General features: G+C 42.6%; 1 protein-coding gene across 1 annotated transcript in view; it reads right to left on the bottom strand.

The window, feature by feature from the left end:
* LOC130124841 (kelch-like protein 29) overlaps positions 1-26,137 on the bottom strand; it is a 220,706-nt gene that overhangs the window by 106,186 nt on the left and 88,383 nt on the right. The window contains exons 4-8 of the mRNA XM_056294189.1: positions 15,720-15,858; positions 15,535-15,618; positions 14,499-14,562; positions 7,440-7,677; positions 1,799-1,911 (exon numbers count right to left, since the gene is read on the bottom strand). Of these exons, the coding sequence (XP_056150164.1) occupies positions 1,799-1,911; positions 7,440-7,677; positions 14,499-14,562; positions 15,535-15,618; positions 15,720-15,858 (638 nt within the window). The remainder of the gene's footprint in view (positions 1-1,798; positions 1,912-7,439; positions 7,678-14,498; positions 14,563-15,534; positions 15,619-15,719; positions 15,859-26,137) is intronic.

Below are 26,137 nucleotides of genomic sequence, written 5' to 3'. Positions count from 1 at the left end.
TATAAAGGCATTTTCTCTAAAGAAAGATGCTAAAGGTCCAATAGTGAATGACCTAATTTTCAACGATACCATGGACAAGTAAAAGCCAAGGTTTTAAATACCTTGTATGTGAGCAAAGGCCAAAATCCTCAGTGGATATAGCAAACAGGTAAAGACTGAATAAAAATACAAAAGACAAGCTTAACTCAAGCCCACGGTGAACTGTATACACCTTGATTATTTTGATTCATTTAAATTTATACAATTTAAGACACTATGACCCAAACCTATACTTTAAGGGGTTTTAATGCACAAGTACATAGTATAACGGTTTACATGATACTTAGACTTGTAGTGCAATATTTTTAACTTTTCACAGATTCACTCCATCTCTACTCCATTGGGGCCTCATATAATCGAGTTGCCACTTGTTCTCTCACTCTAAACAAAAGAATGTAAATATGTCCTTCAAGCTCTCATTTCACATCAAGCACGTCACTTCAATGTGACGTGTGAAATTCAGTTATCTGTTTTTAAGTGTGACAATGGTGCAGTCATACTGTATCACATTAGATATTATATTGATTGGGTGACTTTACAAATTTGTATACCGAGGTGTTGACAAGGTCCAAGGGCAGGGCTGCATGATTAATCAAATTAAATTCTGAATTGTGATTTCTGAACACAAAAGGCTGTGATATAATTATCTAATATTATATATATATATGTGTGTGTGTGTGTGTGTGTGTGTGTGTGTGTGCGTGTGTGTGTGCGTAATTCAGCCCATCAGCTCAACGTATATAATCCTTGGAGTTTAATTAATCCTCCTTTTAATGAGTCAGTTGCAGCATCATTTAGCAATGGTCGTGGCCCATGGGGGAGTGAGTGGTATGACAGAAATGAAAAGAAGAACCCAGTGAACAATTTTTGGGTAAATCACTGGTGGAAAAAATCTTTAATCGTCTAGACTAAAACCAGGCAAAATTTGGGTGAAAAGAAAAGTTTGTTAGACATCTATGGCAAGGCATTCTCTTGTTGCAGCATTGATAGCTGTCAATATAGATTATGACTAGTGTACGTAGATATTTTATAAAATAAAATCCTAAATATCGTAGGGGGCAGAGGAACCAGCTTTCATATTTCATTTAATTGCTTGGACTACAAGTAGGGTAGATTTTGGGTGGTAGATTGTGGGTGGCAGTACTTGAGCGACAGGATCAGAGAGCTAAGCAAGCTGGTCAAAGCATAGCTGCCAGGTATGTAGAGCTTCCTCAACATCTACATGTCAACCAGCGAAAGCTTGGGAACTAGTCTGACATTTCACTATTAGTGAAAATAAGTACAGCTGAGGAGGAGAAAGATGTCACTGACTTGGTGCTGAAGGAAAAAAAAAATCAATTTCAGCAATATTTCGGATTTAAGCCGAACCCATATCAAACAGACTTGGGTAGTATGCAAAACTTGCAGGATGACAGTTGCAACATTATGTTGTAATTTATATCAGCCTCTTAATCAATGCCGTAGAGATTTACATAATGAATGTGTGACAAAAAGGCATCATGAAGAACACAAAAAAAAATCACAATTTGTGTGACTGATTTATTTTGAGGGCAACGTGCTTTTAGCTTAACTGTAATATAAAAGGTTAACTTATATACTTATATGTTTATCACATCACAGTTTAAAGCACAACTTCAATGTGTGAGAAAAAAATGGCAATATAACTTTTAATTCATATCCTGCATCTCTAGCCAAGGGTTACATCAGTCTTATTAGTCAGTGAACGGATGGTTCAGTAACCTGATGACGCGCTACTCACCTCAGGGAAGTTTTGCAGGGCAAAGGCTTTGGCCATGTTGTGGAGCTCTGTGCAACTCATGGCTTCAGCCATGGCGAGCACCCCTAGACAGTTGGCTGCAGTCAGCTGTTTCTCTGGAGATAGCGAGAGAGGAGGTCAGAGAGGACAGAAGGTTAGAGAGGTGGCGAGGGAGGGAGAGAGAGAGAGAGACCCAGAAAGAGAGCGGTAGAGAGAGAGAGAGAGAGAGAGAGAGAGAGAGAGAGAGAGAGAGAGAGAGAGAGAGAGAGAGATTTAGAGGGACAAACAAAAAGAAACAAAAACAGAGAAAGATTGATTAAGACAGGAAAAAAACATCATCATTCAGACATCCATAAAAAGATCACAGAGCTAGGGGGCTAGGGAGACAGAGAGAAAGAGAGAGAGGCTGCAGGGATCTTACACCCATGGCCTATCGAGGTGTGTATCTGACTGAGACTATGGCAGAACGAGTATAATAACTCAAAATAGCTCCAGGGACAAACAACAAGGGGAATCGATCACTCATACCCGAGGCGGGAGGTAGTGGATGGCAGGGAGCAGGATTTGGGATTAGCTGGGCCACTTTAAAGAGTGCTGTTAGATCTCTGGGCTGACTGCACACACAGCCAGGAGTGTATGAAATTACCTGATAGCCATGCCAATGGGGACAGAGCTTGTGCTGTGGTCAAATGTGTTGAGTGCTGACATTAAGGTTTTTTTTTTTTTTTTGGTTGAATGCCCTGAGGTATTTACGGTTGTGTATCTGAAAATGTAGTTCTGACATTTCATCACCTGCATATTACCATTTGTCAAAATAAGAGATGAGCAGATTGCTGAAAAGGATGTGTGGGTTCTTTCATGCATGTATTTAACACAGAACACTAAGAACACAGTGGTCAGCAGCCATTGCAAGACATCTGATTATACAACGACCAACAAAGCAAAGCAATAAAAAAGACCCTGATTCTATGTTCAGACTATAAATCTAATGTAAACAAATGCAATTTTCCTCAAATGTGACACAGATTTGATTTTTTAGATAAGTGTGAACTGAAACACACACACTAACACACACACACACACACACACACACAGAAAAGCATTTTTGGAAATACGATGTGGGCCACATTCAGATGTGAGGTTTGTATGATGAAGTCAAAATTCATCCACAATTCGGGCGTCCCTACAGACACAATTGGCCGTGTCTGCGGGTGGGAAGCCGCATGTGGGTATGTGTTCAGGTTGCTGCACTAGCACCTCCTCTGGTCAGTCGGGGCACCTGTTCGGGGGGGGAGGGGGAGCTGGGGAGAATAGTGTGATCCTCCCACGCGCTATGTCCCCCTGGCAAAACTCCTCACTGTCAGGTGAAAAGAAACAGCTGGTGACTCCACATGTATCGGAGGAGGCATGTGGTAGTCTGCAGCCCTCCCCGGCAGAGGCGGTGGAGCAGTGACCGGGACGGCTCGAAAGAGTGGGGTAATTGGCCAAGTACAATTGGGGAGGAAAAAAAAGGGGGGGGATCAAAAAATTAAAAAAAAAATCATTTGCAATTCATGTCAATCTCCACAACACAGATCAATGGGACTGACTTGCTTGTATCAACACCACAGTTGGACTTTCACCACCCAGATGCTAATGGTAGTCAGGGGAAAGACAGCAAAGTCACAGATTTTAGATCTGTTTGGGTCGATGCCTTTATTCAACTAAACCTTTGGGCACGTCACAATCCACCAGTAATTGAAAAAGTTGCTAGTGAAACTTAAGTTACTAAATTAATTATCAAGTTTCCTTTATTAATCCCCTTGGGGAAATTCTTTTACTGCAAATTAATCCATCCTAGTTGTGATCAGTGTAGCTAGGAGCAGTGGGCTGCTGCCTTCATGCTGCACCCGGGGACTAACTCCAGTTCTTTTCCCATTGCCTTGGTCAGGGGCACAGACAGGAGTATTAACCCTAACATGCATGTTTCTTTTGATGGTGGGGGAAACCGGAGCACCCGGAGAAAACCCACCGCAGACACGGGGAGAACATGCAAACCACACAGGGGATGACCTAGGATGACCCCCCCCAAGGTTGGACAATCCCGGGGTTCGCACCCAGGACCATCTTGCTGTGAGGCTAGAAGGCTAACCACTGCGCCACTGTGAAAAGGCTGAGCATCATCACAAAACGTCAAATATTGTTGCTTTATGCATGCAAGTCAAATCAGGATGGATGTCTCTTTGCACTGATATCCGATATTGTCGCTTTTAAATATGAATGTGAACAATGACATATACAAAAAAAACCAAAAACCTATATCTGAACGAAGAAATCAGAATTGAGTATTAAGGCTTGCAGTTTGATGAATCCTCAAGAGTCCCTCCTGAAATAAACATCGCCCATTATAAGTCACCTAACGCCTTCAAAACATAACATAGCTTCACTCAGTATCAGCGTCTGGGCCAGGCTCAAAACAAAAAGCTGTCTGAAACACAGTCTCTCTGTTATGCAGTTTGAGCAGATGTGGCTTTATTGTATGTGTGCGCCTGTTGGATCAGCATATTTGTGTGCGCATCCATGTTTGCACTAATGTGTGTTACAGCACAGTTGGGTATGTTTCCCCTGTGTGTGTGTGTGTGTGTGTGTGTGTGTGTGTGTGTGTGTGTGTGTGTGTGCATGTCCGTGTGTTATAAAACCAGTAAAAAAAAAAACCTAAAAAAAAAACCGAATGTACTGTTCTATACAGTACTGCATCCTGGCCACCCTCATCTGTCACATATTTCTATATTTATCGCACACGTGTACATTCTGTAGACGGGAGATTATAATAACTCGATTGAGGGTTAGAATAAATTCCTCTGGGGAAATACACCTTAAAGTTTCTGCGGTCATCATTTTGCCAGATCGTTATCTGATCCTTATGTCAGTACATTAATTTGTTTGTACTCTATCAACACAATACCCTGTAAAATTAGTTTTATAAAGAAAAAAAAGTGGATGTGGCGATAGCCCTGTTGGTTCCAGATCAGTTATTAGCATAATGACATGTACATGGATCTCAAGCCCTGCCACAGTTCAGGGCTGCAAAAATTCCACAGAAGACGTTACACAGAGTCACACATTAGAGAATCCAAATCTGATGCGATGGGGTTGCAGCTCATAAAAAAAAAATAAAAATAAAAATAAAAAAGATTAAAAAAAAAGTCCGTAATTTTTTTAAGCGTATATTTGCCCGGTTTCCATGTAAAAATACATTAAGAAAATTGTAAATTTCTCTTTGGAGTCCAATGCAGGATCAAGTGCGCGAGTGCAATGGGCCTCCAGGATAAACTGTTTGCTGCCGTCTTAATGCCTGTATGAAAGTAGGAGTGCAATTTGCAGCAACTTACATGACCCCATCCAAGGTGATTTTTTTTAAATTAATTTAAGCAGTAAACGTAGTTTAGCAGTTAAATAATTATGCAGTTGTAAAAAGTTATTACAAGTTGTGCGCCTGTTTTCATACAGGCATTAAGTGGATGGCAAATAGCTCTATCCTGGAGGCTCTTTGCACTCGCGCACTTGATCCTACAGTCAGAAATTTGTGACTTTATGTATTTCTACATGGAATACATGCTTCAAATCAACGCGCACAACATTTTTTTTTTTTTTGTGGATTTTTTCCCCCACCCTTTTACTCCCCAGTTGTATCCAGCCAATTATCCCACTCTTCTGAGCCATCCCGGTCACTTCTCCACCCCCTCTGCCAATCTGGGGAGGGCTGCAGACTACCACATGCCTCCTCCGATACATGTGGAGTCGCCAGCCGCTTCTTTTCACTTGACAGTGAGGAGTTTCGCCATGGGGACATGGTGCGTGGGAGGATCACACTATTCCCCCCAACGGTTGCCCCGACCAACCAGAGGAGGCGCTAGTGCAGCGACCAGGACACATACCAACATCCGGCTTCCCACCTGCAGACAAAGCCAATTGCATCTGTAGGGACGCCCAAACAAGCTGGAGGTAATACGGGGAGTCGAACCGGGATCCCCGTGTTGGTAGGCAACGGAACAGACTGCCACGCCACCCGGACGCCCCCCTGCAGACAACATTTCTGATGGTAAACTTCCACACAATCACAGCTGATTTGGATTCTGTAATGCATGACTCGATGTAACAACTTCTCGTGGAATTTTTGTGCTGCCAAAATGACATGTTAACGGCAGGACTCAAGATCCATGTAAATGTCCTACTGAAAACTGATCTTGAGACAGCAGGGCTAATGTAGCGGGAAAGAACTGTGTCCTCTTGAGAACGTATTTGTAATCCGCTTTACTGTCCCAGAGACTACCAAGGCCACAAATTTAAGACTGAGCGATGGCACATGCTTGGGGTTCACTTGCCATTCTTTTTGAGTCAAGTTACGATTTCTGCAATTTCAGAGTTAAAGGGATTCCTTCAAACAGCGTTGATTAAAGGCTTTATTCTTATATCTCTGTGCTTTGGGTTAAAAGCCAATAACTCAAGAATAAGTAAGTGGGGCCCAATAAAAGTGACTTGGGTTTTATGTGCCTCAATCTGAAACACTCTGACTAGAAGTAGAGGAGGCGGAAGTAGGTCGAAGAGATGTTTGCCATTTCTCCTCAGAGTATTTATTACAAACTTCAGTAATATCTGACATGGTATCATTTTCTCTTTGCTCAAGGACACACTCGTGCGCCTGTGTTTTCACCTTCTAAGGTGTAGAATTGTCATGGATCTTGTCGAGGAAGAATGGATTGATGTTTCAGTGGCAATGAAGTCTACAAATGGTTTTTCTAGTTTTCTCGGCAGAGCTATAGGTCCGTATTTTAGCCTGCATGGAGGAAAACAAATCAATAAAGTGGATGCTGTTGCACTTTGCTGTCTTTCCGCTCCTCTCCTGGCTTTGACCTTTTTTGATCCAGCCAATATATCCTTTGTGTTGTGGACATCCAAAACAATCTCCTCTGAATGGAAATGCAGAGTCTGACATTTGCAGCCTTTTGGTCCCCTGACCTCTGAAATCGGGGACATTTGCTTCCCGTTGTTGCCCTTTGGTCCCCCAAAGACAACCCTACTCCCCACCCACCCACCTCCACTTCAAGCTCCTATATCCTCATCACCACTCCAGCCATTATTCCTCTCCTTTCTTCCATCCCCCCCCCCCACCTTGCATTATGGATCATCCTGATTCGTTTCTTTTTTCAATTCCATCATGATTCAGACCATGGGATTTGACATTTAAGTGACAATTGTTCCCTGACCTTTTTATAAATCAACCCGAATGCCTTGTCCTGCCCACTGGGACAAGATCAGAGGCACTGTGCCCAGCTGCGAGTGTTGGCAAGCGGAGTTGTCTTGCCAAGTGTCATGACTCGTTTATACCTCTGGAAACCTGACAGAAAGTTTACAAGAGGCGTGCTGTGCCAGCGCTGGTGGAGAAATTTGGTCTCCCTGCAAGATGGTGTTTAAGGTTGTGCATAGCGAGGAAGCATGACAAGCCTGTGACGATACATGGTGGTGTAGCTACTGCACATAACAGGAAAGGTCATACAGGAATAGCTGAGCATGCATACTCTCTCGCTCACACACATGGGCACACACGCACACACACACACGTGAAAGAGGAAAATAGCCCTGCTGTTTCTTATACTGAGCCTACCTAAGAAAGAGATGCAGACTTTGCAGAAGGTGTTGAACTGGAACTTGTTGGCGGCCTCCAAGAGCGTCTTGGCGTTGGCCGAGTCAATGACCAGCGATCCTGTGTAGACAAACTCCAGCAGCAGCTCCAGCACGTCTGCTTCGATGTTGCTCATCTTCAGCTCCAGCTTCTCCCCATTCCGCATCTCTCCTGACGACCTGATCAACCAATCATGGCAGAGAGAGGAGTTAGGGGGATTCTGAGAAGGAAAAATGGAGGGGAAAAAATAAACCGTACAGGGAAACGCATTGTGTTGGCTATACACAAACACCCATTAACACACACCCAACCTGGGCCAGAACACAGGGGAAGAAGAAAATAACGGAATAATTACACAATAAAGATAAAGTGGACAAGAAGAGGAACAGAACACTTGGGTGGTTTTCTACTTTGCCATTAGTCTAGCAGATTTGCACTGTATGCAATTTTAGTGCTGCATCTGAAACAAAATGTTCTCTCTCAACAAACATTAAGCAGAGGTTATTACTTTGTCTCTTTGTAGGGCAAAAAAAAAAAACCACATCCAAAAGTCATGCTTTTCACATGTACGTATTTTCATGTATGCATAGTATTCACATTAGACATGCATACATGTGTGTGTACTGTATATGAACCAAACGACAGAAAACAGGAATAGATTGACAGTACAACACACACTGACAAATGACAGATCGCAGACGGTGGCAGTTGTATTTGAGAGCTTTTGCCATCTTTGAGTTTCCTTTGTTGCTGTCTCGCATGTATGTATACCGTAGCAGAGCAGCACACTCGCCACTGCTGTCATGGAGTAGATCGCCTCAGGAGGGCTCAGACTACAGAATGCAATAGAATGTGATATCTGCTCCTAATGCAGAACCTGAGATGTACGAGGATGGGAGGCTGCTTTCAGTGTGAGGCCAGAATGTGACATCACCAGGATCGAATGGCCTAGATTAGTTTGCTTGCAGGATACCACCGCAAAGGAATGAGAGCATTAAATAACGCCTCACCACCCATGTTTAATGTCCCATGTGAAAAAGTAATCCACTCAAGGGCAAAATAAATGGCATCAATGCCCCACTAGATGCACATTCCAGCCACAGTGTCTTTTCCCTGCAGCTATGGAAATCAACAATATGAAAAGTAGCCTGCATTAAGATGGATCAAGGCTGTTTTCTTCTTCAATCATGGTTGTAAAATGATAACGCCCTGTCTCGTTTTGTGTTTACATGCCGGTGTGTGTATTTGCATGTCACTTTCATTTTGGGTCAGTTTGTTGTATTAGAAACCATGGCAAGCAGTCAGCAATTGGTGAGACATACAGACAGACATTTAGACAAATGGGCAGAATGGCTAGAGTAAAAACTGAGGAAGGAGAGGGAGAGAGACAGAGAGAGAGAGAGAGAGATTAGGAAGAAGCGACGGCAGGTCAAGACGGTTCTTCCACAGGGAGCCAGCAGCCATCCTTCTGAGGGAGGGGATGGGTCGTTCCATGACTGTGCCTTGGTCTTTTAAATGAGAGATACCCCCCACCCACCCTGCCCCGCACCCAAGACCCCCTACCCCCACCGCAAACCACCACACCTAAACAGAGTCTCTGTCCCCGCTGCAATTATCATCAGTAGCCTGTAGTATATGAACTGAGACATTAGTTGTCATTGAGAGCGTACTCAGGAGGTGAAGGGAGAAGGATAAAGAAAACTAAGAAAAAAAAATTTAAAAATCAAAAATCATAAGACAATGGCATTTGTCTCTGGATGGACATTGGCTGGAAAAACCAAGGCAGTTACTCTTTTTCCTCCTGCAAAGCAAAAAGCCACATGGTGTTATTGCCCTTTTCTGCTCAAAAGCCCTGCAGTGGTGGCAGGTAGGAGGACAGAAGGAGGGGAAAGGGAAAGTGTTGTCCTGGGTTAAAGCCATGAAGGGAAGTGGGGAGGAAAAGAGAAGGGATATTTTTAAAAAAGGAGGAAGAAAGATAAAAAATAAAACAAGAGCATGCTCATCAACCTGGTCAATTAGTGCAATTGGAACCGGCTAGAGTGGCAGTTTGTTTTGTCTGAGCACTTTTGTTATGGAAATGGCTTTCCGGAGCTTCTGAGAGAGGTGGGTATTTATGCTGTGTCTGATTGCAGACTTGAATTTAAATTGTGAAAGAGGGAGGAAAAGAGGGAGACGGAGAGAGAGTATGTGTTTGCATGTAAGAGAGAGAGAGAGATGGAGAGAGCGAGAGAGAGAGAGATGGAGAGAGTGTATGTCTGTGTGTGAGAGAGAGAGATAGGGTAAAGCGAGACAGAGAAAGACAGCGAGATAGAGAGAGAGAAATGGGGAAAAGAGACGGGCACACTCAAGGATAGAAATTTGTTTGTGAAAAATGCACCACTTGCTCAGGAGGAAAAGTCTTAAATTCGGCACAGACTGTCAAAATGGAGGCGGGGGGTAAAGCAACACACACACACACACACACACACACACAGCTTCCTAATACATCCTTCAACCTGAAGCCTATTTTACAGGGAATGCATTTAGCTTGTTCTTACACAGCTATTTATTCTGTGGAAGCACCGTACACTTCTACACAGATACAGAGGCTCATTCGGATGTTAACACCTAAAGTTTCTGACCTAAAAAAATGGGCTGCACTTGCGTGTTCTGCCACCGATAGGCATCAGCACAACTGTTAGCAAAACAATAGAGATAATGTCAGTGCCTTATTGATGGTGTTATTTCAAGTTTTGTTTTTATAGGTTTGCTCTCTGGTACCGAAGTCACGGTAATGCATCCATAGCAGCGGTTATGATTCAGGAAGTGTCAGGCGTAGTGATTGCAACCGGATTTTCTATTGGATGCTCGAAAGGACAGCAAGGACAAGGCAATAAGATGGAAATTTTAAAGCTCAATACATCATCCAAATATAAACAGAACTAGATTCCCCGCAGAAAGTCAGGATTTAGAAAAGCATTCGTTTTTGAATGACTTTTTTTTGTTTTGTTTTTTTGTTGTTTTTTTTTTGCAGGGAGGTGGGGCTAATTTTGTAAATAAAATTCAGTCTAACATAGACCTGCGTCTTGAGAAACAGTGGAAAGGAAACGGGTAAAAATTCCAGCAGTTAGTAAACAGACCCTAGGATTCACCACTTCCCGCTGATAGAGTAAAATACCTCTCAGTAAAGCCTCCCATCAGGCCGGTTGTTTTACAAAGCAATTTTGCATTTTCTCTTCATTTCTTGACCCAAATTAAAAAAAAAAAAAAAAAAAGTTTTCATGTCCATGGTTAAAATACAACTACCGTAGCTAGGAAGACATGAGAACTTAAAAAAATAGAAGAAGAAAAAGAAAAAAAAAGGGGCTGGAGGGTGGTGCTATTGCCTTCATGTTCTTGCACCCTTCCTTGCACCCTTCCTGTCTGAATGGAGGTGAGCAGTGGAGAACTGATTAACAGTGCACTAAGGACCCAGTCAGGGCCGACACCTTAATGGGCTTTATGGCAGCTCTCCCCTTCTCTCCTTGTCATAACACCTCCTGACTCGCAGCCAGAGGAAATCACAGGCAGACAGTGAAAAAGAGGGTCAAGAAACAAATGGCATAAAAATGAGTGTCAGGGCTGCTCAAAGACTCTGTACTTTTATATTACCGAAGAGCGGAGATGCAGTGGCTATAAATTAGGTGTGAGCAAAGCATACTTATTGGAAAATCCTGAGGAGTAAAATGGAATTACTGGGGATGATCTGTCTCCCTGCTCTGTGCATCAGCCCTTTCAAGGGGAGGGTAATAGGTTTTTAAGGTGGGGGCGAGTACAGACGTGCACACACATTTTGGAGCGGCATTACATCTTTCATGTATCGACGGCTGCTATGGAAGGTTGAATGAACACATACTGTAAGCGGCCTGGGATACATTAAGTGAGGTAATACTGAGGCGGGGAGGGGGGAGAGCAAGCGAGAGAGAGAGAGAGAGAGAGAGAGAGAGAGAGAGAGAGAGAGAGAGAGAGAGAGAGAGAGAGAGAGAGAGAGAGAGAGCGAGAGGAAATATTTTCTGACTTAAAAAACTTCCATAATTTGTCAAACATGGCAGAATATTTGTTCGAGGATGGAAATTATCAATGCCACTGTGTAAACAATATGTGATGGGTGTGTGTGACTGATTGTAATTAATGCACGTAAAAAAAAACAACTCTCTCTCGCTCTCTCTCTTTATGTGGGTATATGTATATATAACTTTGTTAAAAGAAACACTCAATGGTAGGGAAAGTTCCCAACAAATAAGGAGCAAAATAATCCAGTGAGTCAAGTAAACTGACAGCTGATGATTGCTTATGGCATGAAACAGGCTTGTACTGTCTCATAAAGAATTTACTTGACTCACTGGATATATATATATATATATATATATACACACACATATATGTATATATATATATATAACCTTTAAAATAGTTTTTTTTGTTTTTGCATTTTTACTTTTAATGGATAGAGGATAGAGAAGTGGCAGACAGGAAACAAGGGGAGCGAGAGCGACGGGTACGACATGCAACAAGGGTCATTGGCTGGAACCGAACGAGGGCTGTTGTGGTAATGTGGCATGTGCCGTAACCATTCGGCTACCGGGGCGCCAATATATATAATCTTTTTATATGTTTTCACAACTAACACATTTAACAAATCACTGCCCTGAGGAAGAGGACATTAACACCAGGTAAAAATGTGCTTTTCATACTGTAAACAAACGTTTACGTCATCACTTTGTCATTAACTGCACTTATATGCCAATTAAGCTTCTCATTTCTTATGCGAGTCACTTGGCTTCTTAGTGTGTGCGTGTGTGTGTGTTTATGTGTGTGTTTATGTGTATGTGCAGGCAGGGGAGAAAAAAAAAAAAAAAAAGAAGCGGTGAAGTGCACTCTCTCACCCTCAGATATTACATCTCTTCTTTCACCCTGACTGATGGCAGCCTGCCTAGATAACACACAAGAATTATGGTCCTGCATCATTCCCAAAAACCCGTACACACGCATACACTTACGCAGGCATGTATACACTTACGCAGGCACGTACAAACCTGGCACACAACGCTTGCGCACATACACACATTTTACTTTACGTGCACAACTGTGCACATGTACACACACACACAACCCTCTTGGATTTGAAATACAAACCCAAATACACACAAAGACGCTCACAAAATGCTAATGTACACATGCATCTGTACGCGTGCACAGCTGAAAAACACACAAGCACACACACACACACACACACACTCAAATTGACGGGAGTTTTACGAGGAGCTGACAGGAGTCTGGACGGCAGTGAATACCTTGTGGCGGAGCGGGGTGAGGGTGGGGGAGCATGTAAAGAAAGAGGGTCTCTCTTTTTTTTCAGTCGACCTCATAAAGATCTGGATGGAGGGAGCGGGCCATGTGCAGCATCAGCATAATTCCAGTCACACTGTGGATGGTGACCCGGGTGTCACACAGGAGGCCGCTGACAGACAGACGGCCCCCGGTTCCTCTGCTTCCACCGAGCTGGTGTGACTCCGGCTGGCTGCACAACACCTCAGAGGCAAGACCAAAATGTCCTCGCTCTCACCCTCTCTATCTGTTCGCCTTTGCCTCTAGTGGTATATATTCCCCCCCGCCTCTCTCTCTCTCTCTCTCTCTCTCTCTCTCTCTCTCTCTCTCTCTCTCTCTCTCTCTCTCTCTCTCTCTCTCTCTCTCGTCAGCCCTCCGGTGCGCTTTACTCCCTGCGTGACTCTCAGTGCTGTCTGCTAGGAAACTCGTCTATAAAGACACGGTGTCACACACCTTATAAACTCAACAGCAAAAACTGGGGACGGAGCCGTGTCTGCACGGCGTAAAGACTAAACATCATGATTTAATTACCATAAAACTAGTGACGTCTCATGCATTTAACTGTTAGTACAGTTTGGTGGTAAGAACCTCATCAAAGATTCCTCCAAGCAGAACTGAGAAAATCTCTATTTTAAAACTCGACCATTATAAGGTTGTGACAGTATTGTGATGATATGTCAAATTAGTTCTACAATTAACTAAACAATTAATGAGGATTTGCTCAACTAAACACCTTTTACATGGAATTTAAAGCGAATGTAGGCAGAAGCAGGCATAGAGATGAGCTTGATAAAAATGAGCCCATTCCTCTGGGAGACCTGCATCTTTCTAGGGTCGTGTCTTTATGCATAACTTATCTAGCGACAGCTGGGATAACAGGCACAAGACATTCAGATCGACAGGCTGACCAGCTTGGGGCCTTCAGTTCTCTCCCAAGTGACCAAAGTCCATCCATCCATCCATTATCCAAACAGCTTATCCTGCTGTCAGGGTCGCGCGGATGCTGGAGCCTATCCCCGCAGTCATTGGGCAGCAGGCGGGGGAGACACCCTGGACAGGCCACCAAGCTATCACAGGGCTGGCCGGCCGGCCGGCCAACACACACACACACACACACACACACACACACACACACACACACACACACACACACACACACACACACACACACACACTTAGGGACAATTTAGTATGGCTGATTCACCTGACCTACATGTCTTTGGACTGTGGGAGGAAACCGGAGCCCCCTGGAGGAAACCCACGCAGACACGGGGAGAACATGCAAACTCCACATAGAGGACGACCTGGGATGACCCCCAAGATTGGACTACCCTGGGGCTCAAACCCAGGACCTTCTTGCTGTGAGGCGATTATGCTAACCGCCGCACCACCATGACCAAAGTCTCCCAAGGATTTTTCTGGGTGATTGTCAAGGTCAAAGAAATATTCTCTCTCTCATCTTCTCTCTCTCTCAGTCTCTTGTTCTTCCTCATAGTGTACACGATTGTGTGTATGTATGTGTTAGTAGTCGTGCAGCATGTCATGTACATGGGTGAACCTCAGTACCTATGTATAATATGTGGTTTTTCTGCCCCTGCATGAGACAATTCTCTCTCTCTCTCTCTGTTCTTGTTCACGTACCCCTTTCACCAAGAAAAAGCATATCAGGGAGAGTGAAGAACAGTCTCTGCTTGCCTCTCCGCCGCTGCCGATAAGCAGCATGGTGCTCTCTGATGAGCGTACCGTGGAGGCGGCATTGCTGTGGGGCAAAATGGCAAAACTCCCTCAGGCTTAACCACTGCTGCCGGCTGCTGTCTGTCTCTGTGTCTCTGAACAGGAGAACAAACGAATACATGGCGGCAGCGAAACAACAGTGGGTCCATGAGGCTCACAATCAAGTAGTAAACACCTGCGAGGATCTGAGGTAAGGATGGGGACCATCAGGGAATTGTGGAATTCCCTCCCCAATAAAAGAGGAGGAAAAAATGAGTTGCATGCTTTATCAGTTGTTATACAGTCATGTGCACAAGCCCACATAACCACACACACACACACACACACACACACACACACACACACACACACACACACACACACACACACACACACACACACACACACCTGCATGCAGGAACAAGCAGGCACGTGCAAAGCAGCCCATGAAAGAAAGGTGGCACATGAAGGACAGTGAAAGGGGAATACTTAGATCCACATCAAATGGAATATATTAGCACAGGGGGTATTAACCTGTGAAAGCAGTGGTTCAGTGAGTCCTCTATGATGTGCTTTTGCTTTGTCCTTAGTTTATGACTCTGAATCTTCCTGATCTTTTTCACTTCACTACCGCATAAATATTAACATATGAAAAAGATGGGGGGGGAGGCGTTTCTTTTACAAAAACTTGAGGAAAAGAGGAAAAAATACGGTTGCTTGGAGGAAAATATATGAATATATGCACGCACACGCACGCACACACACACACACACATATATATATAGACACACACACACACACACACACACACACACACACACACACACACACACACACACAGCTGGAATTATGCACATTCTGCACCCAAAAGTGCAGAATGTGTTATTCTTTTGATTAGGCCCTTTGGTGAATTTTAAAAGATTCCCAGTCATGGAACGTTTTCACTGTTCATTAAAATGGAAATGTGGTTAATTTGCTCTACTGTACATGGGGAGGAAAGGTAAAGACGAGGGTTGACCTTTCACTGCGGTCTGAGATACATTCAATTGAGGAGGAAGGAATGGCTGCTGGCCCTGTGCTAGGAACCAAAGTCTTCACACACCTGCAAGAGAGAGAGGGGAAGGGAAAAAAAAGCGACACAAATGCGCCCTATGAAAAGAACAGATTGGATCAACAGCTGGTGGGAGGGGAGCGAAGGCAAACCTTTTCACCAGGTCCTTGAAATACAAGCTGCAGGAAGCTAGAACATTTTGGTGGACTTCAAACTCTTTGCCTTCAACAATAATTTTCAGGTCTGTAAACTCTTTCGCTCTGCGCTGTTGGTTCAACTCCTTCAACATCTCTGTAGAAGAAGAAAAAGAAACAGACAATGCCATATACCATTTTAGAATTCTCTCTTTTCCATACATACATACCAACAATAACATGGCAAAAAAACAAAACAAAAGAGACAGAGTAAACAATTAAAATGAGCAATTTACAGAACACAAACAAAGCAGTGTTGGCCACATCTTTGCACATTAGTGTTCATCATACGGAGACAAAATATGCACAAGTCGTTGAACATATGAGCGAGGAAATATGAAGTGTGTTAAAAATGTTTAAATTTAAAATCATTAATAGAAAATGTATGAAAAATAAGAGGTTATAAAGTCACGTGTAAGTACCCTGCAGAGTATGTATGCCACACAGCATGTTACAGCATGGGGAGCTATGGTAGAACAGCGAGAAACCGAATATACTCCGCTCATGCAAATGATGTTAAAAGGTGGGATTAACATTAGACAAGACAGTCGTCTGACTGCACAAGACTTTGTGTAAATTTACACTGCAGTGCTTGGAATTCAACTAAGGGAAGTGAATGAGATTAATAACCAACTAAAAAAAAGATGTGGGCTTGGAGACATTGTCAATGCATTATTCATACAACAATAAAACTCTTTGGCTTTTCACGAGCGCCCTACCCAGGGTACCAGTTGACCTTCAAATGTCATTCAGCGAGAAAACAGCCATCTATCCCCAAATCCCAACCCTTCACTCTGAGAAAAACAAAAAACAAAAAAAACATCACCCCGCCTACTCACACCCCGCCTCGTCTTCTTTGCTGGAAAGAAAGAAGGGAAAGGGTGGGGTGGGGGGGGCATGGGCACAGACAAAACTCAGTCTGAGGAAACAATGCTTGCAGCAATCCAAAGCTGTGTTGTCGAAGGCCGTGATGCACTGCGTGCTGTATAATGTGGTGTAGTGGCACAGCACTGGGCCTAGTTCTACTGTAGTGTTGGGTCGGAGGCACTTGTTTCTCTCTGTGTCTTAATGAGGCACCATGAGGAGATGCTGAGAGCTGTAAGCAGCGGGAGACTTGTGGCTACTCTGCAAACCTTGGGGGGGGGGGCAGACTAACCCGCAGCTGCAAATGCCACTAAAACTGGGCATTAGTGAGATACTTATAGTGAACTACACAGCCAAACAAAAATGTACAGTAGGTTAACGTATGCGTGGCTATGTTTGGAGAAATAGACCACGGTCAGTACTGCAGATTAGTTTGAGAGGAGCATTTCAAAGGACCAGCGGCTGCAAGGCATAGTGAACTGAGAACACCCTGTGCTTTTAAAAAAGGCACAAACACATATCTGGAAGGTGCATATACTATAACTATATATATACACACACACACACACACACACACACATATATATCCAGCTCAAACCACCGACACAAGGCAAGATGGAACAGATTTGCTCTCTTGGTCATAACCTAGACCAAGAGGGGAAATCTGTTCCTCTGTACCTGGTAGGGGTTACTTCAACCTTGAGTCTTTTCTACACCGCTGGGTCAAGAGGCCATCATTGAGTTCAACATAGTGGCTTGGATGTGATTCATTACATGTCACAATGTGTATTAGAAACATGGAGTGTTTGTGTGAGTTGTGTGTGTGTGTGTGTGTGTGTGTGTTTCCAAGTATGTGTGTGCTTTACATAATCATCTAGTCATTTATTGTAGGAAACTGATTGGGCTAGTGATTACACATCCCCGACACCCATGTTGAAATAAGGGGAGTTTTTTGTTATCATCCTGAAAGGGGTCTGTGTTAACGCCAGACTCAAAGCAGGGATTTAATTAACCTGAGATGACATTTGCTCCTCTATTTGGCTACAATATCCACTCATTTAGCTCCCTCCATTTTCCCGACTTACACCGGGAGCCCGGTGCTGAATTAATCCAGTCGCCAAAATTATACAGTATAAAGACATATGACAAATAAGGTGCCAATTCAGAGGCGCCACTTTAGTAAAAGCCTTTCCCTCTGTGTGCTGCATTCTCATCAGAGTTATCATTTTGGGGAATTAATTGCGAGAAATGAATAACCTGGTTATAAAAAGGGCTGAATGCCAAATGGGGTGGGGGGGGGATAAAAAGATGTAAATTTTGACAATTTGTCTGCACGCTGTACACTGAGCAGGAGTACTGAAGGCAGAGTGAGCCATACACAAGCACAGACAAACAATGGCTGGCATTAGCCTTGTCCTTCATCTATGCTTCCCATCTCTCTCTCTCCCTCTTTCTCTCTCTCTCTCCGCTCTCCACATTCCACTCCACTGCTACTTGTCAGTTGGCTAGCTATCTGATTACTGTGTGGGCACCAACTGTGAATAGTGAATACACAGTGGCTGGGAGTTTGCATTAGTGAGTCTCTAGCGACCGATATGGCTCTCACCTCCAATCTGCCGCATCGAACACCATCCATTTATGCCGAGACTATGAATAAAGATAAAGAGAAAGGGAGAAGGGGAGAAAGAGAACTCCGGTTGTCAGCAAACAATGACTGCCTCCCTTGGAGCTGTGCGGACACACCTGAATGGCTGATGGAAAAGCTAATTATGGCGTCTTGGCGGTGGATCGGCGTACCCCCCAGAACAACTCATCACCACTGGGGACCATGAAACTGCACATGGCGGTCCCATTTTGCCATCTGGCATGGAGCGTGGTAAGGCACAGTGATATTCAACAGCGGTTCTGAAGGACCCAACGTCTCAATACTTTCAAAGGAGAATCAATTGAGGACTCTTTAATTCTGCAACAGACAAGTGTGCACGACTGATAAAACAGTAGCAAAGTTTGTTTTGTTGGCGATACACAGCTATTGTCCCAAGGTACAAAGTATGCTACAATCTGGATCAGCCGGGCTGCACTGAGCAATGAGATGCATGCCTGCTTACTCTATTTTCCCTGAGCATTTCACAATAATAAACACACCACGCTGGGTTACATGATTGGTTGAAATGCTGAAGTACTACACCCAGGGTACAAAAACTATGCCAACTCTGCGGTTCGCCCTAGTAACCTGATATTACTGTGAAACAACTATTGCTGCTGTAGCCAATGGTGTCCTCTGATGTGCCTTTTCAAGTAGCCAATCAGAGCTCACCATGCATCTGTATCATGTGCCATAATCAGTAGTAAGCGCATCAGTCAGTGAGCTGTGATAGGCTGCAGAACAGAGGCGATACAATGAGCCAATGGTTACTGACCTTGAAGCCATTTTAGGGTTCCACATGTATTCTATGTGTGTTTTTAGAAAGCCGCCATTTTGTATTAACAGTTAAGGGGAGGAAGAAAAAAAAATCACACCTAAATTTTGGTGTCCAAACTGACAAGCTAGGACATTTCTAGGACAAGCTAGGACATTTCCATATCTTTATCCTTTTTCCAACAATTCACCCAGTGACTTGAATGAGAATTAGCTAATGTATACACAATGTATACAAAATGTACAGGTGCAAACGATATTGAACATCTTCATGCATTTTCACCATTTTGTGCACAATTATTCCACATATACTATGTTGTGTCCAAAAAATAAAACATTTCAAAATTGGATAAACTCTTAAAATTAAAAATTAAATGAAAAAAAAATTGGATAAACTCAGGGTGTCTCCCTGCCTGCCGCCCAATGACTGCTGGGATAGGCTCCATCATCCCTGTGACCCTGAGCAGGATAAGCAGTTTGGATAATGGATGGATGGATGGATGGATGGATAAACTCTGGCAACAGTGGAAAAAGATTGGCTTGAGTTTTCCTATTCTAGCAAGACAAGATTTCATTTCACTTTTCGTATCACAATTTCTTCACAGAGTGGCTTAGTGGTCACAATTACAAAGACATAACGTGGTAATTGAGAACCAACAATCACAGTAGAAAAACATTGAATTAAACTGGGTCAGTGAATGGGGGTTGACAATATGCCATTATCTGTATGTTAACCACCTACTAGAGATATGGACTATAGAAAAGTTGGCCCATGCCTGCACGATCACATTTTACAGTTGAGAAATTTAACTGGCTGACATTCTTGCAGGTAGAATAGTGAATATAAAGGAAGGGGCAGGACTACAGTGCATTCAAGGTAAGAGTAATAAATATGCCAAGGTCAATTTTCAATAGGAATTTATAGTAAATAAAAAACGTTAAGCACTTCCTTTGCATTCATTGAATTTTAAAAAAAAAACCATAAATACACCAGAGAGCAGCAATTTTACAGGATATGTTTTGTATAAAATCTAAAATTAAAGACCAAAAAATAAATTAAGATTCCTTTTTCCCCTCTACGAGTGTCCGTTTAGGAAACGTGTCTTACACCTTTGGTTTTTGCTTGTTCTGATTATTCCTGTTTTCAAAACTAAACCAGTCTCATTATCAGATATGTGGGTACCTATCCATGCATGTTGCCCGTTGTGGGATTGTAGTGTGATCTGTATTGAGAGGTCACCGGTGTGTCCTGTTCAAGGAGAACGACGTCTGACATCTTTTAAACATCCAATGGTTGATTTCCACCAATGTTTACCGCTGGTGCCCAGAATTATCCATAATAAAATAAAAGTTTATCAATTTTTATGATGACGGTGAAGACGATGACAACAATGGTGATGATTATTATTAGTATTATTAGTAGTAGTAGTAGTAGCAGCAGAAGTATTATTAATAGTATTATCATTATTATTATTGTTATTATTAACCACCCCATTTTTCTTCTGTGATTTACTTTGAATAAACTTTAAATAAACTATTTGAACTGTATAGTGAATAAATAAATGGAAAAAAAAATCACAGTCCGCCTTTGATTTAATCAGTTGGCCAACATATGCTACGGGACCTATGATGAATATTTTATTATCAAAATGATTATAAAATCATGATGACTTTTGTCATTTTATATAGTTTTTATGCTGTACATATCTGGTGCAAAAAAAAATAATTACTGAAATATTTAATTAAAAAAAACAATAAGGTGTTTATAGAAAACCGTTTTAATTTCCGGGTTTCTGAGGACTGTTTTAGGTTCCCCGGTCATTTTTAGCTAGGTGGATTAATGTTACTGCCATCATTATTTTCAATCTGTTACAACTGCAATGAAATATCAGTCCATGTTTTAATACACATAGTTCAATCAAAATATTACCAGTGTCACTTACATTCATTCTCTATGATGCGATTAATGTTAAAAGCAAGAGGTGACACTTGTAGTCTATTTACCAACTTGATATTTCTAACGCAATGCATTGGCTGATCATTACCATTATTACTGCTTGAGATAGAAGTACTAATGTATTGAAGAGGAACAGACGTCTTCATCCCAGCACACTTACTGGAGATCAGTCATAGAGGCAAAAAATAACCAGTACTGGGTTGAAGTCGATGGACTTCGACCAAGTACTGGTTAAAATGTGCTTCCCTCAACAGATGCCGTCTAATAAGTAAGGGGTGTTTGAATAAATATATTTTTACAAAAGTACTTGCAGCAAATTTGAGAGCAACAGCAAGAGAAGCGATCATAATGAATGCAAGCAAAGGGGAGAAAATAAGATGAGGATTGATCCCCGCAAAACCGCCAGACCACCCCTGCAAAAAAACTGCAGCGGGCCTCGGCAAAGTAAGGAAAATCTGTCAGATCTGCCCAATATTTTGAGTTTGGAAAACAAGATACACAATTCTATAGATTTCACATTTCATTTCATTTCATTTTTTTTTTGGGTGGGTAGGGGTTCAAATTGATTTCAATCCTTGAAAAACAACATCACGAGACTCCATTCCAATGTCATGAATTTATTTGAAAGCCATTTTCTTGTGAGGTGATGTTTTTATAAATAACAAAAAGAGTAAAAATTGAACTTTTTAAAAAAAATATCCTACATCCATTTTTGTTTTATATAGTGTATGTTAATATCAAACTGCCCAAATGTGAATAGAAAATAAATAAATGAAAAAAAAAATTAAAACAAAAAAAAGGCCCCTTTCGTTTGTTGACTTCAGAAAGATCAATATTCAAAAATGGCAGCCCATTACGACTTTATCATACATAATGAATCAGAGATTATCCCAAGTAAAACAACAACTCAAGAGTCAGCTACACATACAGACATCAACATCACATGAGAACTGGGACACCTTTTTAAACACCAATAAATGTAAAAATTCTCGAAACAAACAGAAACATATATCCGCTATTGTTTGGGTGTAAATTTGGTTCAGAGTAGGTTCTTAGTTTACGATTTTACTCTTTGTGTCCCATCTGCACTCAACTGTGTCATGTATAAAACAAAATAAAAAACACAAACAAAAAAAACCTCAATATTGCAATATTCTAAAGTCACTCATAAAATTACCTCCCTATTTTATAATTAATTACAAAATGTGCTTAGAAATCTGGGATTTCTTATAATCTCTCTGCCAAGTACACCTCAGGTTGACAACGAAACGTAGAACTATATTAAAAATGCAGAAAAAAGGCAGATTTTAAATAGTACTTTCTAATTTGTAAACATTTTTTATTTTTCGTAACCGTTCACAAAATGTGGACACCAACGTCTTCTGCACCTCATCTATAAACTGAGTTTTGAATATTTCTCAGCTTTCATTTGTTTCTGTATGGATTATATGCAGTTTAATTAAAGATGTCTTATTTCAAACCCTGAATCTTCAATTGAAAACATTTTTTTTAATCAAACCAGAATAGTGAATCTCCTTTGAGTGCAGTCATACATTCAAAATATGCCTTAGTTTAAATTTTTACCTCCAATTTCTCCATTGGCCTTTTAAATAAAATTGGCAAGGAGATTTGATGTAAATTTCTTTGCAGCGTGAAACAGGGGTGATTTTGTATTCAAAGGAAAAAATTAACATTTCCTAGACAAAAACATATTTCAAATAATGCATGTTGGAAAAAAGTAGTGCAATACGGGCAAATAGTCACAATACAGCTATTAATGCATCGTAAATGATTTTTGAGCGAGTGAATAGACTACAGCTTGGTTGTCCTTGGGGTTAGCATTAGCTAGCGTTTGCTTCAATTCTATCTGTATGCCGTTACCTTGATTAGGTCCCATAAGTGCCTTCTGTTGTCTTCTGATGGACTGCTCAATGATCCAGTGTTCATTTGGTTCACTAATAGATGCCTTGTGAGTTCATCCCATGAGGATTCAAAGAAAAAGTATATACCTTTCCTGCACTGCTGTGTCAAATATGATGTCAGGGATGGCAAGTCAGCTAATTATTTATGTTACTTTGAAACTTCTACTACTACAGCTGGTGCTGAATCCTAAATCGTCTGAGGCAACATTCCCCATAAAATCCCCTTGAAATGTGTTAATATGAAACTTTCTTCAATAGTAATCTGCTTTAAATAAAGGTGCAATCCAAAACTTCTCCCGAGAAAGTGAGTTTGTATGGGATATTCACTGTTTACAACAGTGCACTGTGAGAACAAATGATAATTGCATGTGCCATGGCCTTTCAACTTGGCTGTCTCTGGTCGTCACTAATGAAGCAGATGAAAGGACTCCGGCTTGTAGAAGCTGCTTGTTCACCATACATTCCACATTAGATGCCAATTCTGATTTGCCTTCCTATCAGAAGCCATGACAGATAGATGGCAGGGCTGAACAGGCTCTGACTGGACATCATGACACAACTGTAGCACGCAGTATATGGCTCAATGTCTGGAATGGCAAAGTTTCAAGGCTCAATTACATTAATAGGTCGCTGAAACATACCTCTAGTAATCCCTGACACATTCTTTTTCGGAGATATCTTAACAGTTTGTGCACATTTGCAGCAAACCATTTCTTGCAAGGCACCGGGAATCCTTGATGACTAAAAATTCTCCGGCTGTCCTGATTTCACAGTCTCTGAGAAAGCAGCGGCAGTGTGGCACCGTATAGCCTTAGAGAATAGTCCATGATGAGGCCGCTTTATTTCCCGCTCTGTTTTGTTGAGCTGAGTGCCTAAACCCTGAGCACTGCTGTCAACGTGCTTGGACTGAACTGGGGGGAGACTGTTTCAGAGAAAAAGAATAGGGAGAGAAAGAGGAATTCTGCCCTGCAGGGACCTGTGAAAGGGGACGCAGTGTGGTCCTTTGTTCTGCTCTCCAATAGGCACAAAGTGTAAGAGTTTGAATTGTCAAGAGCAAAGAGCACTGCTGTCCTGTACTAGATCTTCCGCTATCTAGATGCCCTCTGGGCCAACGCATTGGACATGTTCTCGCGCCGCACACAAACACACACATCTACACAACAAAAAAAAAACACCCACACACACAAACACACCTAGACACATACATTACACACACACGTGCACTGCTGATGTGAAATCAAGGCAAACAAATACAGGAACAGAGGAGCAAGAACACAAGCAAAGTTGCAGGAGCATCGATAGGCGTGTTGGAACACGATGTCATGCGGAATGTTCCACGGACCCAAGTGTGTGTGTGTGTGTGTGTGTGTGTGTGTGCGCGTGTGTGTGTGTTTCTGTATGTGCGCGGTCATGGATGTATATGTGTAAAAAAGACTTGGCTCTGGTCTCAAAAGCCCAACTGCCCTGGGGTTTTTTTTCCCCCCTTTAGCCAGGTAGCGGAGCAGCGGGTAACAAGTGGTCATATTCCCCTAAACGGGCTTAAACAAGGGGACACTCTGCTGGGTACCAAACAAATCCTTTCCAATTTTATCTTTCAGGTGCTACAGCTTCTGGTGAAACTTCTTGTTAAAAAAGTACAACGGATGTGTTACCTCTGGCTTGGTGAGGCATCCCTACAGACACAATTGGCCGTGTCTGCGGGTGGGAAGTCGGATGTAGGTTATGTGTCCCGGTTGCTGCACTAGCGCCTCCTCTGGTTGGTTGGGGCGCCTGTTTGGGGGGAAGGGAGAACTGGGGGGAATCGCGTGATCCTCCCACATGCTACGTCCCCCTGGCGAAACTCCTCACTGTCAGGTGAAAAGTAGCGGCTGCCGACTCCACATGTATCAGAGGAGGCATGTGGTAGTCTGCAGACCTCCCCAGATCAACAGAGGGGGTGGAGCAGTGACCAGGACGGCTAGGAAAATAGGGTAATTGGCCAAGTACAATTGGGAGAAGAAAAAAAAGGGGGGGGTACAATGGACACTTGTAAAATGTCTAGCCAGCTTCGGTAAGAAATTGAACAACTTTACTGAGACAAGTTGAAAGAATGGGAAAAACTTTGCAGAAACAGTAGCCATCTTCTTTTCTTTTTTGGACCCCCCCCTTCTTTTTCTCCCCAATTGTATTCGGCCAATTATCCTACTCTTCTGAGCCATCCCAGTCGCTGCTCCACCCCTTCTGCCGATCCGGGGAGGGCTGCAGACTACCACATGCCTCCTCCGATACATATGGAGTCGTCAGCCACTTCTTTTCACCTGACAGTGAGGAGTTTCACCAGGGGGACTTAGCGCAGGGGGGACTTCACGCTATTCCCCCCAGTCCCCCCCCCCAAACAGGCCCCCCGACTGACCAGAGGAGGCGCTAGTGCAGTGTCAAGGACACACACCCATATCCGGCTTCCCACACACAGACATGGCCAACTGTGTCTGTAGAGACGCCTGACCAAGCAGGAGGTAACATGGGGATTCGATCCGGCGATCCCCATGTTGGTAGGTAACGAAATAAACTGCTGCGCTACCTGGACACCAGACAGTAGCTCTCTTAATGCAGTATAATGCAGGCAGACTACAATTCAACTGTATGGTACAAGGCCTTCAAATAGAGTCTCTACAAGCTGCTCTTAGTAAACTATCGGGGAAGGGGGGGTAATTTAACTCTGAATTTGTAAAGGTCTTTTTTAAAAGTTTCTCCAAAAGCAGTTGAGCAGAGATAATGCTTGTCAATGAAGAAGAAAAACAAGCTCACTTAACAGTATTCAGTTGGGGGCTCTGCCTCAAAAACACAGTAATATAAACCCAGAAGAGGAGCAGGAGGAGGAGGAGAAAGAAGAAGATGAGGAGGAGGAGGAGGAGGAGGAGGAGGAGGGGGCACGCCGTCAGTGAAAAAAAACAATGACTTCTGGGTTTACTTTTATTGTTTTGCAATTCCTCTAAAACCCATTCTGGTCACATGCCGACCTGTTTTATCTACAAGTCATCCTCGCAGCATGAGTGCTGTTCAACTTTGAAAAATTTAGCATCAAGTTTTTTTTTCCAAGTCGAAATCCCGTATAATAATAATGTCACAAAGAAACCAATAAACATCAAGTATTTTTTGAACAGTTAAAACTACAATTACACCAGGTAAAACCACTGTTTATCTGGCTGCAGTGTACCGACATTTATTTCTTTCA

Source organism: Lampris incognitus, chromosome 15 (assembly GCF_029633865.1).
Source record: "Lampris incognitus isolate fLamInc1 chromosome 15, fLamInc1.hap2, whole genome shotgun sequence".
NCBI classification, from domain to species: Eukaryota; Metazoa; Chordata; class Actinopteri; order Lampriformes; family Lampridae; genus Lampris; species Lampris incognitus.
This window is presented reverse-complemented; position numbering and strand designations above follow the sequence as displayed.